The sequence below is a fragment of the Centropristis striata genome, chromosome 18 (genome assembly GCF_030273125.1).
Source record: "Centropristis striata isolate RG_2023a ecotype Rhode Island chromosome 18, C.striata_1.0, whole genome shotgun sequence".
Taxonomy (NCBI): domain Eukaryota; kingdom Metazoa; phylum Chordata; class Actinopteri; order Perciformes; family Serranidae; genus Centropristis; species Centropristis striata.
Window position 1 is genome coordinate 12,152,472 of NC_081534.1, and position 14,674 is coordinate 12,167,145.

Genomic DNA, 14,674 nt, shown 5'->3' on the forward strand with positions numbered 1-14,674 from the left:
ATGTAAAATTTGCAACCTGAGTTCATATTTTCAACATGTACATTTCTGTGTGTGAAAAATGATTTTCAAGATCAGATTTTATGTTTTCCTTTGTTTCTTTTGGGTTCAACATTTTTGATCAATTGAGTCAAAGTTAAAAAATAACAATCAGGACATATAGGTGAGGTAACGCTGAAAAACTGATGACAACATGGCATGGCAAGATTTTTTTTAACGGACATAGCCCAGGATTTCAGAGGGGTAAGAATGATGAATGAATGGATGTTTGAGAGTAGCCGGTTCAGGACATATACACTTTTACTTTGAAAATCCAAACGGGAACAGCTTTGTTGTTGCGCGGTGTTTGACTTGACAGATGGCAGGCGAGAGACGCTCCTCGCTGCTGTCTCTCTCGGTCCGTCGGTCCATCCCGGTTCCCATTGTCTCCCCTTTTCACTCCTTGAAGACAAACCCCGAGACGACAAACTAAACTTAGCCCTTATTCCGCTCACACCGCCCTGTGTACCTCACGTTTGGAGACTTACCTCGACCCGAAATCTCACCCCGTCCCTCTCCAAACGAAATGTGGACATGCTTTTCTGTGTTTTTGTTATTTTTTATTTTTCCTGACGTTGTAGAGATGTGTTCGCTGTAACGGAGCAGGCGGCGAATTACCGGACTACCGGCTGGATAAAACGGCGGTTGTGTTGTGGATCTGACGGGGAGATGAACCGGAGGAGGAGGACTTGTTAGCCGAAATCAGCTTCCAGCGGCTGGTGACATATCACAACATCCTTAGCAACAATTTTCCTCACCATTGTCTGAGTGGATAAAGAAACAAATTCAGAGACACACACAAAAAAAGCAGAGACACTGGATTACAGGCGCGTTTTGGAGCTAAAACGCTGTTATTTGTTACGGTGTGAATGAAAGGATGTTACTTCCCCTGAGAGGAGAGCAGGAGAGAGGAGAGGAGCTGGTCTGAGAGAGGAGGAGGCAGGGACCACTTTCACTTGTTTTCTCCACCCTGAAACAAATTAGGCTGTTTCAATCAGTCACATTCAAGTGGCGCTTAATCGGATTATTAAACAAAAGAGCGTTTAATCTGGGGGAATATGTCCATCTAATCTCACCATCTCTGCCTGATTTTACAGTCTTTTAATGTCGTGTAAGTGGCTACTGTAACCGTGCTAATTCTGTGACAAGGATGCCACTAATCGACGTGATTGTAGACTTTCTGATCCAGTAGATGATAACTGGACATTACTGGAGAGTCAATGTAACCTTTGTCTCATTGGTCAAGATAGTTTTATTTGTGCCCATTTGGTCAGAATAAAGTCAGATTTCTGATAATCTATCAAAATGCACCTCATCATCTGATTTATCAGACTACCAAACTGCCTTCAGTTGCAGAGGCTTGTAAAGGGTTTTCCTCCGTGGACACATCAAGAAGAATTTGTGGACTTGAATCATCCCCAAGGCCCACCTTCCATCTTTTGATCCCTGACCCCATGTGTGTTGGAAATCCAAGAGACCACGTTTCAGGCTGTTTACCTGTCAGCAACCGAGCCCATTTGAATGAAGTAGTAGCTTTTTATTCCCCTGAGCTCCAGCGAGTACAGGGGCTGCACTCTGTTCGCTGAGGCCGAGCAGCCAGAGCCTCTACCTGGGCTGCCAGCCAGCCAGACGGCCCTCCAGGGGGCTTTTGGATTTTGAAGGACCAGCTGGAGGATTTGGGAGTTTTACCCAGAGTTCTTTCCTCCACGTGGATCGCTGGAGAGACGGAGGAGGACACCATGGGGTGCTGTAGTGGCAGGTGCACCTTGGCCTTCATCTGTGGCATGCAGTTGGTGAGTGTTAATTTAACTATTGATCCTGTAAGGGGGGTCGCTAAATGGGCACATCAATCAGGAGAAAGAAATGTCTTCTTTTTGAGTTCAATGAAAAAAGTCATTACAAGGAATCGGAAAACATCTTTACCTTGGTGACACGACATGCAGCGGGGTACGGGGGGATAGATGGATGTATGGATGGAGGGAAAAAGATGGATGACTGAAAGGTCGCATTTCAGAAGTTAATAGGTGCGTAAAAGGTCATGATACAAGCTGGGATCTGGTTTCAGGGACAGACTGACAAATGGCTGGATTGAAAGGATGAATGGCTGTTGGTGGGAACTCTAAGAAGGTACTAAGAGTTCATAGGAACATTGATGGATAGATGGGGGCTGGGAGTGATGGATGGTAGAGGTGAAAGAGGGATGGATGGCAGCTGGATAGACGTATGGAACAGGTACATGTGATTTATGGGGAAAAATGTATAGACGGAGGGAGAGGAATGGAGCTGATATAAAGTCATGGAATCAACTCCCTCTGAGTCTGTCTCTCTTTGTACCTCATTCTCCCAGCACCATCTGTGTCAATGGAAACTGGTGCCAGGCAAGACAATGGAGAAGGAGGGATGGGTCTCTAGGTGTGTGTGTGTGTGTGTGTGTGTGTGTGTGTGTGTGTGTGTGTGTGTGAGGGTGAGTGTGTGCATACATGCTATCATTACTTTGGTCATGTAAATCTTGCACATGAAAAAGAAAATCCCATCTAGAACTCTTAATGATACGAAGCTGATTGATCGTTTTTGTTTTCTCAAATAAAAATGGCCAGTTGTATATGATCTTTTGTCAGGAAAAGGGAATTTCCAGGACAGCTACAGCACTATATATTTTATTCGCAAAGTGTTTTTCATCTGAAACCTTTTTCTTCAGCCTTCAATCATACAGAGAAGTTTATCACAACTAGTCCTGTTTCCTTCAACGAATTTCTGAAGATTCAAATGAGAAAAACTTGATGGAAACACAAAAATTTGATACAACTTTTGCAAAAGTGTATAAATGTTTTTACGCTCACTTGAGGTGGTTTTTGTCTTCTTCGAAAAATAGTTAATGAGCTGAACGGGAGATGGAAACTAATCCAATTCCTAAAGACTTCTCTCCATTTTCTCTTGTGGGTGGCTAAAGTTGTCTGACTAGCAACCTCTTTTTTTGTTGTTTTTTCTCTCTCCCGCAATCTCTACTTCTTCTACTGTTTACTGTCGGATTAGCCTACAGCAATACATCACACTGCTATCTTCTGATGAAAGTACGTTTATGCAGCTTTGTTTATTCGCTAGAAACCAGTTGATGGAAATGTCCCTAATTCACATTTTCTTTTATGCAACATTTCAAAATTTCAACTTTAATGGAAACACATATTATGTCCTACACATGTAGTCACATGTGAACCTATTCAGCCTTTTAAAAAAACATTCTTTTCCTCATTTTTCTGTACAAGCACACATGAAAAATATTGATTGCTGACATTCGTCTTTTCAAAATCTGATGTGAACTGTCCCTCATTCACAGATGCTTTTAGAGTACTTCAGATGAAGCAAAATGGCAAATAAAGGCTTAAAGGAAAGGAAAAAGACAACCCTTTGGTTGCAGTTAAGGTTGTGTCTAAAAATAAGGCACCGAGGTCTCCACTCAAGTTGTGATGATAATAAAAAAAAACATCAATGGTGGCCATGAAAGGACATCATTGAGGAAAGCATGGTTCTTCCAAAATAAATGGAAAACATTGTACATCTCTAATTGGCAACCTCAACGTTATTATTTACCTGGGACAACATTCAATGAAAATTTAAAATTGAAGACTATGTTTAAGTTGTACTTTCTTTGGAGTACTGAAGCAAAACACATACCTAAAACCATGCTTCAAGTGAATTCAATGGGCAGTAATCACCATCATTTGTAATCGTTTTGCCGCCCCTGGGCCCGAACAACCAATACTGATTGAGAAAACAAGTCTCAGTGTAGCTGTCAGGTAGCAGGAAATAACCCTAAACACTGTGAGGAACCAACTACAAAATACCTCAGACGCAAGAAAAGTGATGTCAATGGAGATTCTGAAGTCAAAAGAGCCATTCATGGAAGACATTCCTAAAAATTGTTAGAATTAAACAGATTTGTACAGGGGAAATGGTCTAAACTTCTTCCTGGCCACTGCTGTTAAATCAACTTCAAATGTATTTCTTTGAAACCAGTCACAATTGTCTTGGGTGCTGTTATGCCCAAGATGCAGTGACGCTGCTCCTGCAAAATAGGTAGCGGAAATTAGAGGTCGACCGATATATAGGGCCGATATTTACGTTATTTACTTGTATCGGCACCGGCGATAGGTGCGTGCGTTCGCCGATCAATTAGCCCATTTCACTGAGCCAACAGCAGGCAAGGCTTGGTGCAACAGCTGATGTGAAAAACACATCAAATATGTGGATCATCTGAGGCGCCACCACCTTGAGGCCTATCACAACATACACATTGTTTGCTATCCAACTGTTAATATGTTTTGTTTGTTTTGTTAATAGATGTTTCTTTTTTGTTTAAATTGAGACTTGTGTAACATTTGTTATCATTGTGTCATTTTTATCATGTAAATGGAGGGAGAAAAGGCAATATCGGCTTCAAGAATCAGCCCAAAAAAATCGGCAGCACGTATCGGGGATCGGTTAAGACTGATGTCAAAATAATCAGTATCGGCCTTAAAAAACCTGTATCGGTCGACCACTAGCGTAAATGCTGGAAGGGGACTGAGAATGCTATGTGTTAACTAAAACCAAGGGTTCACTTTCTTTTTCCAACCTGACTTTGAAAGTTCAAGCCACAATTACAATTTCTGGCAGATGTAGCTTGTCCTTAATTGGGAATTTGAAGAAACTTAAACCACATTTTGTGACTACATTATACAATAACGCAAAGAAATCCAAGGGGTCTGGAGCCACATGTAGCTCTTCAGGCCATCTGCAGAATGATTGAAATGAAATGGTTATTTCCTTACATTTTATTTTTATTCATTTATCATGTAAGCCCAAATCAATCTGTATTCTTCCAATGTAAAAATGTGTAGCTCCTATATATGCATAAAAAATGCTTAAAAGTAGGCTTGGGCGTTTGGAAGTAACCCGCCAACTCTATTATCTATAACGGTAATGATCAATTAATCGATTAATCAATATGTTTTTATAAACACTCCAGTATGTATAAAACATGCATACATTGGCAAAATAAAAGATATGTATACAGAACTATGCAGAAGCCTGTTCTGATAACAGATGCTTTTATTTTGAAAGGACAAAAAGAGACTTGATCCTGTCCATCTTCAAACTAACGCAACTGAGATTAAACTGTAAAGATAATGTCAAGGAGTTAAATGTTTTATGTTTTGGCCCCAGAAAGGCATGAGGTTAGTTTTCACAGTAATCTTGCATATTTAAGTGTGTTTTGTGTTTAAATAAGTTTTGGACCAAATTAAACCCAATATTCATGCTGTGAAAACTAGTTTTGCTCAAATTAATACTCTTATATTTCTGTGTGTTTTATAATTGTCATTGCAGCTTTCAGTTTGCAAACTGTAGCTTTATCCAACTTAATTCTCAGCTCATTGGCTTATTCACGTACGGCCGCAGAACTGAACGCTCGGCCGTGTTTCAGTTCAGTGAGTACTGATACGCAGTCAGAGATAAAATAAAAAAATACACAGATTGATTTAAAATTCCAATTCCAATTTCAAATTCTTAACAAACATTTTTAATCAATTATTCCCATCCCTACTTAAAAGGTCTACGGCCCAACACGTCAACTTATATTTTGCCAACTTCAAGTCTAGATTTGAGTTTCCCTAACTAGGCAAACTTTTCATTCCAACTTTCGAATTTTGTGACTTCATTCTGACATTTTTTTCCTCTCTTTGGCCAACAATGGCTCATTTGTTAAAAAGGGTCACCGACCCCTGGTTTAGGCAAAGTGGCTCCACTCACCACAAAATAAACCCTGCTTTTCTTTAAATGCAACAGAGGCTGGTCTGGAATCTGTAGCTGTACGTTGGTATAGAATGGGACATTGTGGGCATGTGCACAGATACATAAACATGAGCAGGATCGCTCATACCGTAGCATTCTCATCTCTTGGAGTCATGTACAGTAAGTAACTGAAGACCTATTGTCATGTTGAATGGGACACTGTTACAGGCATGATACACTGTGCATGCATGAGTGTGTATGTTCGTATTAAAATATGAAATCACTGAATTTACTCTAGGATATTAATGTGTATGACCCTCGTTGTGCTTACAAAGAGTTCATTTTACTCTGAAAGGGGACATTTGTGTGCATATTTCCAGTCTTTTTTAAATCTGTTTTTAAGCCAGCATGTTCACAATACAGTGCTGATGAGATTGCCACATGTGCTGTACATACATGAAACACACCATTGTGCTGTAAATGGGGATGCTGTGGGTGAAAAGGAGGGGAGCGTTTGTGTGTTTGTGTGTGCCGGTGAATGAGATGCTGTCACAGTGATAGTCATTGTGTCTAATGCGCTGGAACTAATGCTGTGCCATAGTCAACAACATGTTTTGCTCTGTTAACTGTTGTAATAGCTAAGCCAGCTGATACCACCACTAGCTGAGCTGGAGGTCTACAGTAACACTACTGTATGCTACAGTGAAGCCATGCTCTGTTAGCTTCAGCCATTTAGACACAAGCCCCTGATGGTGAAATCTTCACAAAAAACAACCCTTCTCCACATTGTAAGGAAGTCATGATACAGATTTTATGTTCTTCTAGTATCATAGCTGTAGGTACCGACAGAAAAAAACACACTGCCCACAATCCTCTTTGTTCAAAGCAGCCCTAATTGACCACAAATTAAAAGACTCCGCTCGCCTCTCTGCGTACCCCCTGCTGGAGGTAATTGTTTTTGCCATGTAAGCTTCCACTTAATAGTTGACCTCGCCGAGCAGAAAACAATGCCGGTCATTGTGTCTTATGTAGTGGAACTGATGTCTTATGTAACTCTTAACAGCAGTTTTTCTCCCGCTTCATTAGCGAGGTTAATTGGGGAGATAGGTGATGTCACTATAGCCGAGCAGAGATCAATGATCCTGGTTGGAGATATGTGGGCTTCACAGCTGACGTCACCACGTGTCAGGTATAATCAGTCCCAGCAGGTGAAGCTCTGCCAGCTTGTGATCCTTATGAGATGTAGATGGAGACACACTACGTCTCCTGTGTGCTGGGCTGATTAGTGAGCTCAAGGGTTACTAGCTTTTTTGCCATCAAATTGAGGTCTCAGTGGGAAATGCTGATTGGAGGATTGGCTCAAGTGCTGTAATCATGTGATTTGGTTGTCACAATCTGAGATCAAGTGTGGACATAGTTTTTATTGAATAAACACATCTGTTCCAGTGAAAATCTTACTAATCCTCAAATATTTTTTTCCAGACTGAGAAAATATTTTGATGGGATTTGTTATGTTTTATTACATATTGGCCGAAGGTGGTACAAATATGTTCTTGAGAAATAAGATTAGAAGATCAATACCACCCTGCTTTGTGTTTGCTACAGTAAATATGAAGCTACAGACAGCAGCTGGTTAGCTTAGCTTAGCTTAGTATAGACTGGAATCAAGGGGAGAACAAGCCTGACTCTGTCAAAAGGGGACAAAATATTTGCTTATTAAAACATTGTATGTTTCTTGTTTTATTTATCTGTACAAAACCAACGTGTAAAATTACTTTTATTTATTTTCAGGGGACTTTATTTAATAATTCCACTTTTCTCATTTTATTTCCAGGGAATTTATTACATAATTTATTCTTTTAGTCTCTTTAATTTTATATTGCCATTTTTAGGGGACTTTTATTTAATAATGACACATTTTTTGTGGACTTTAATAATGCCACATTTATTCTTTTATTTTTTATTTATTTAATAATGCCACATGTATTTATTTCAGGGAACTTTTATTTCATTATGCCATTTTTTTAGTGGACTTTTATTTCATGCCACATTTTTTAAAAATGGGATTTTTATTTTACAATGCCACATTGATTTTTTTTATAGGGTTATTTTCTTTGCTGATGCCACATTTATTTTATTTTATAATTCCACATTCAGTTATTTCAGGGGACCTTTTTAAAAAAAAACTTATTTTGAAAATGTATTTCCCAGCTCATTGTATTTCCATTCTTCCCTTTTTCTGTAAACGTCCTATTTTAAAAAACAAACATGGAATTGGGTTATTTAAATCCCAATTAGTTGCAACAGTAAAATGATGGTGTGAAAGATGGAACACATACAATCTGTGAAAGTATGTGTTGTAAGAGCTGTAAGCAGAAGAGAAGAAAAGAATATAAAGTTGGTACAAAATAAAACAGAGCAAAAGGATCATAGTGGATCAGATGGTGTTTTTACCAACACCTTCTTCACACACACACACACACACACACACACACACACACACACACACACATACGTAGAGAGATATTCACATATGCCACTGGTGACTCACTTTGTGTGGCGATGGTTATGGTCCTTGTTGCTATATCAGGCCACACACCCACCAACTGCTGTCACGAAGATGATTACTCAATCATCCAATGGCAGCAGGCGATGGCCTCGCTCCATTGGCTGCTTCGGTGGAGGTCGTGCACACGGTTGGTGGCTGTTTATGTTGATGAAGAGTTAATTATGTTGTTGGTGTGTACGTTAATTGAATAAAGTTAATGGAATACAGCTTTGCAAAACAGCATAGTGCACAATTATAGTGAGATAATAATTCATGATCCAGTAGAATACATATGGAATTGATCTTTTTTTTCACTAAAGACTAGGACAGACTGGCAGATATTTGTACATATAGAGTGGCCATAGGCTGTCTGAGACACAGTGTTTGTCTCTCTGTGCCACTACATTCCTGTGACATTTCCACCATTGAGGGACATAATGAATAATTTACCACTTGGAGGCTGCCACATGAATGCAGAAACGGTATCTCTGCATGTGTGCCGTGTGTGTTACCTGATTGCAAAACAGTTATGTGCAGTCATTCAAACCCAGAAGTCAATACTCATCAAGGATGCATCTCAGTGGAAAAAAAACACAGATAAATCAATGTTGGATTTTCCAGAAACGAAGTAAAAAGATATTTTGACTTTGGAATTATTGGCAAACATCAATTTCCCCAACTTAAAATGTAAAAAAAACATTTACTGGTGCCTTTGAGTTTAATAATTTCCATCAAATTGGTTTGCAAATTGGAATAAATTGTTCATTTAAATTCCAATATTGCAGTTATGCAAAAAGGTTTTCTCATTCAGTTGGATTCTGGTTCAACTTCCATGTAGTTTATGATATTTTCATCACAGTTATTTTGTGATGTCCTGGATGTGCATGAAGCTGTTGGTTTTTCAGTATTTCGAAGCAAATTCACTTTGAGAGTGCTTTGAGTTGAAAGAGAGGAGAGCTCCCGCACTCTAGCAACAAACATAATCTTCAGACCTCCTTCCTCATCGCCACAACTCAGTGAGATAAAAAGGCTTTGCTATCCTTTATGTACAACGCCGCTTTCAACAAGGGCCACACGCAATCTCAGCTGTGAGTCTATAGATTTTCTGTCGCTTTTCTTTTTCGCACTCTCTAATTTGTCAGTCCCTCTTCCCCCAGGTCTCTGTATTTTTATATATATGCCCACTCTTTCTGTGTATGTCTTTCTTGCCTTCTTTATTTCTTTTTCCCATCTCCACCTCCTCTCTCTTTCTGTCTCTGTTTGGAGGAATGCAGCCATCACACCTTGGCCACTGACTTGACTGGATATTCATTCAATGTGTTTCAATAGAGTCTGTGCACAAAACAGGCTTTCATCCTCTGGTCCTGTGGAGGTAGTTCCATTGTGCCAAATCAGCCCGACATTAAACCTCGAACCTTGTAGATCAGTCCAAGCTGCATTCCTATTGTTCAGGTTGTTCTCGGTGATAAAAGGGTATTCTCCCTTTCTGGCTTTCAGCTGTCAATAAAGTACAGTGTCTTGAAAAGTGCTGGCTTTCTTACAGATTGCTGCTGAATGCATGTAAGGTGCTTAATGGTGAGTTTACAGTCTAAAGGTTTTATCCCTAATTTTCCATTCGTCAAAGGTAAATTGGCGGTCGCTTTGTATGACTTTTAGAGTCAGATTAGGTTAGGTTTGAGATTCACTGAGGCATCCCAATGCCTGAGAGTTATTAGGTAGGTTAAATATCTCTCTTAAGTAGTGTGAGAGTTTTTTTGCTGGGTTTTTTTTTGCTAGAGATCTAGCTTATGGCGGACGTCCAATTTTGGACGAAATGTTAAACTTGAGGCTGGGCTTGGACGTTTTTTTTACAATTCTACAACTACACTGTCATTTAGCAGACACTTTTATCCAGCATGACTCTATCAATTTAACTGATTAATGCATAATGCACAAGCAGACGCTACCGGAGGTCAGTCTCTCAGCAGATCAGCTGACAAACATGGCGAATTAGGGCGCTTTCACAACCCAAACTTTAGTCTGTTTCAATCGAACTCTGGTGCAGTTAAATCCTTATTTGGTTCATTTGGTCGTTAGTGAGCGATCAAATCATACTCTAGTGCCAGCCAAAATAACTAGTCCTAACCAGGCTACTTGCGAGAGGGGTTTTGGTCCGTTTCCAAATGAACCCTAGTACGGTCTATTGGACTATGAATGTAACCAAAAAGCAGCGGTTTGTGGGCTACCTGAGCTGGAATTTTGTGAGATGTACACAGAGCGACATATGCAACAGGACTGAGAAAGGACTGACTTGGACTTTTTCCGAAGTTCGATGTTTGCTTAACATCTGGGCCGTCGTTTGGTAGGAACATCAGAGCAGGATTACGGCGAGTATAACCAAAGGTACCCAGGGTGAGTTCAGCTCCATGTTGGTTTGTTTATTTCCGTGTTTACATTTTCCAGCCCCAACTTTTCCAACCAAAAAGGAATAACACCGCGGGTATATTTCCAGCCCTCTGCCTTTGTAAATGCTGCTCTGCAAATCTTTTTTAATTTACCAGTTTTCCTGGCTGAGAGCCGGCTCTTTGGCAATGAACTGGTTCAAGATCAGGCACAGGCTCTGAACCGGCCCTGCAACTGCCTTGGTCAAGAAAAAGGGGTATTACAGGACTAGTAAAACTCAAATCTTTCAACATGGACCAAGCTGTTTTTGGGCAATTTTTGTCAGTTTATTTGGCAAGTTTAATGGCCTGCCTGAGAAGAACGACAGAGAGCAACTATGATGCTGCTCAGCTGACAGTTAATCAGACGGCATGCCGAGGCATGTCAGAGAGATGGTGGGGGAAAGACGGCATGCTGCCAGCAGGATTTTTTTTTATGTCATACTTGGTTAAAAAAAATATTTATTTTGTCCAAACATGAGTTTGTGGTTGTTCAAGAAGTGGAACACAAATACTGTCATATATTGAATACCCCAGTGAAATGTTGGAAAAGTATGACGGTATTAAAAAATGGATGCTGCCCAATCCTACTTGACGCTTCAAAACCAGTGAGCAGTGGCGGTTCCACACAGGGGCCTACAGGGGCCACTGCCCCTGTGAAGAAGCCCTTGGCCCCTGCTGTGGCCCCTGTGTCAAATTAATCATAAAATGATCAATTTATAGCAATGAACGACGGAACAATTCTTACCTATTTTTTGTTCAAACAATATCTCATTGTACACAAAATGAACCCATAATGTGTACATTGTATAATAGTTTAATTGTGCAATAAAAGCTAAATATAAAGATCATTCTCACTGTACTGCACTTTAAAAATTAAAAAAAAGTAATTGTGCACAAAAATGAGAGTTAATGAGTTAATGTTGGTAAGTCTCAGTGTTTCAATCAATGTAGTTCTTCCAAATATGAGACTTTTAGCTTAAATAAAGGTTTTGAATGCTTAAATATCATTTTTGACAATTTTTAATGTGCCCCTCTGATTAAACACTGGCCCCCACACTAAAATTGGCCTAGAACCGCCACTGCCATTGAGTGATATCCCAGCGACTATGTCCATTCTGTTTTTACAGTCTATTGGTTTAGCAAATAGTCAACTGCAGTTTGATTGTGTATATATACTGTAAATGTCTAATTATATCTTTTGAAGTTGTGTAGTGGAAACCAACACACCAACACCAGATTCATAAAAGCTGTTAAAACTTTTCTAATTCACTTTAACTGCGGATGCTTGTAGGGCACAGTCAGAAAAACAACGGACCAATCAACCTGTACCATGTAACTTTAATTTAATACAATCATTGTTTTTTGTTGTTTTTTCGTTTGCAGTGGTGCAGAATTAATATTTCTGCAGCAGGACTTGTATCTGCAGTGGCTGAACTCTCCCAAAACAATTACAGTGCTATTGACAGTCAACCTGATGGGGAGATGTTCAGTTTATTTTGGGGCACTGTGGTACTGTGATACACATTATCCAAGGTCAGACAAATGGATCAGCTCTGTTCAGGCTAACAGATATTTTTAATTACTCTGTCGGAACCTCTGCTTCCTCTCGGACACTAACACAGAATGAAAGAACTTGGTCCTTTTTTTAGTTCTCAGCATTGATTTTCATCTCTTGGTGCTTTGCATAGAACCAATCATGCTCTTATCCTCAAACGCTGAATGATAATACAGTTATGTTTTACACATCAAATAACGCCTGTATTAAAAAGTGTAAGTAGCGGGGCAAGGCCGGCTTCACTCCGCTGTTGACTGCAGTACACTGCGTGCATAATTAGGGCGGTTGGTTGTCATGGTGAACAGTCATCTCTTGGGGTGGGTCTGATGATCAAAAGTGTCTGCACATTCACAAGTTTCTTTGCAGAAGTTGGCTTCTACTGCATGTTCCACTGAAAACTTAATAAGACTCAAAACTAACCACAGGCCCATCCCAGATGTTCTTTTTTGTATCACATCTAATTTAACTGAAGCTGTCAAACATGATATGTTCTAACATCTGGAATGTCTGGGATGTTGTGATAAATAAAACTCTATAAGGGCGAAATTGTGTCTGGTCTACTTCTGCTGTTTGGTTGTAAATGTGGGACCATATTTGCTGCTGTGCTGAAAAAAAAAAAATCCAAAGCAGTCCATAAACAAGCTGTCAGCAAACAGCACATAATTCTCCACAACCTGGAGTCCTCAAGTTCAGTCAATACATTAAGCTTTGGAAAAAGACCAACTTCTGCAATGAAAAATGTGCAGGAAGGTGTATTTTGCGTTGGAATGTGTTCAAGGACTGTTAGAGGCTGGATGTTAAAGTGCTGTTGCTGATGACAAGGTCTTTCACAACACATCTGGAGGTGACAGAGCCTCTCCTGTCACCAATTGATCTCTGATGGTTCAGATAGGATAACGGAAGTGTGGAGTTGTCTAGGTATTCGAGCCCTGCTCTAAGCTCCTGGTATCATATTTAAGACAATGAGTCGCTTGAGCTTTAGAGAGTTGGAGACCCTCCTCCACCAGTTCACAAAATCAAGATCACATAGCATAGCATTCCCAGAAACTGGATAGGCTAAAAACCTTAGCTAGTTGGTATGACCGCATTTCGGCCTTTGTTGTGGCTCAAAAACTGACGCCCATAGAAAAGTTTGGTCTCATTTTCGACCGGAGCATCTGCAGAGTAATTCCACACTATTTGCTTTTGCCTTTCAAAGACATATTGGCATGCACTGTAATAAATTATTCTGTAGTCATTTCATTTTACTTAATATATTTGATAAAATGTATTAAAAATAAATGCGTCCTTGGTTTTGAGGCAGTAATTTAAGTAACTTTAATATAAAAGTGTTTGAGATAGAATCTACTTATTTTGATCACATTAAATATAATCTTTATGTGTATGTGATTCTAAATCAAGAGAATTTTGAATGAATCCAACACAATAGAATTAGTCAGTTTTTAATTGACAGGCACTTCCTGTTAAGTTGTTATTAACTCAACTTGTAACGTAGTTAGATTTAATTAATAATATTGCGTGCAATCTGTTGCCTCAATTTTATTGAGTAGCTATTGTTTTACTGTGTAGTATTTGTTGTTCTCGGTGTATTAACAACATATAATGCACAAATGATGCTAGCTTTGATTTAGAAAAATGTGTACCACACGTGATATGTTCTGATCCTCTGATGTTAGACATGAAAATAGATAAATAAATCCCCGCCTTGGTTATATTTCCCACCATCTTGACTGTACGCGAGTGGATCCCACGGATCTCATGGGACATTACAAATCTCCTCTGACTGGGCAGTTTTAACTTTACTGTCGATGGGAGCAAGCAGTTAGATTGAGATGGTAACTCAAGATTTGGATAAAAAATCTTTTACTGTGTGTCAGGCTTTAACTGGCACAAACCAAAAAGATGGAGTCAATAATGCTGCACAGTCCTGCTCTGAGCTGTTGTTTGTATCAACAGAGCTTCAATTAAAAAACAAGGAAAATAACAACACACTTCTCCAAAGTTGCCAGTAAAACTAGATTCACTATCTTTTCTGTGCCTGTGCAAGTATTATTTTAATTCCATCCAGTTATTCACCCCTCTTTTCACCAGAGAATTGAATGAGATTTAACCCTCCTCTTTGTTTGGGAGTGGAGAGGGAGACACACTGTGTGTTCGCATCTGTAATTCAGTGTGTTTTCTCACACCAAAATTTTCTTAGAGTATTTTTTTTCTGAAAGGATCAGCAATATTCTTGTGCCCATATTCTAAGCTAAATGAATATATGTAATCTTTTTCCAATGGACCGCCTCACCAGCACCAGGCTCACTGCAACACCACTCTCTGCTTTTTCTTTGTAAAGCT

At 39.5% G+C, this 14,674-nt stretch overlaps 1 protein-coding gene across 1 annotated transcript in view; it reads left to right on the plus strand.

The window, feature by feature from the left end:
• Nucleotides 1–274: 274 nt before the first annotated feature.
• nkain2 (sodium/potassium transporting ATPase interacting 2) overlaps nucleotides 275–14,674 on the plus strand; it is a 97,472-nt gene continuing 83,072 nt past the window's right edge. Inside the window, exon 1 of the mRNA XM_059355926.1 lies at nucleotides 275–1,829. Within this exon, the coding sequence (XP_059211909.1) occupies nucleotides 1,776–1,829 (54 nt within the window). The 5' untranslated portion in view covers nucleotides 275–1,775. The remainder of the gene's footprint in view (nucleotides 1,830–14,674) is intronic.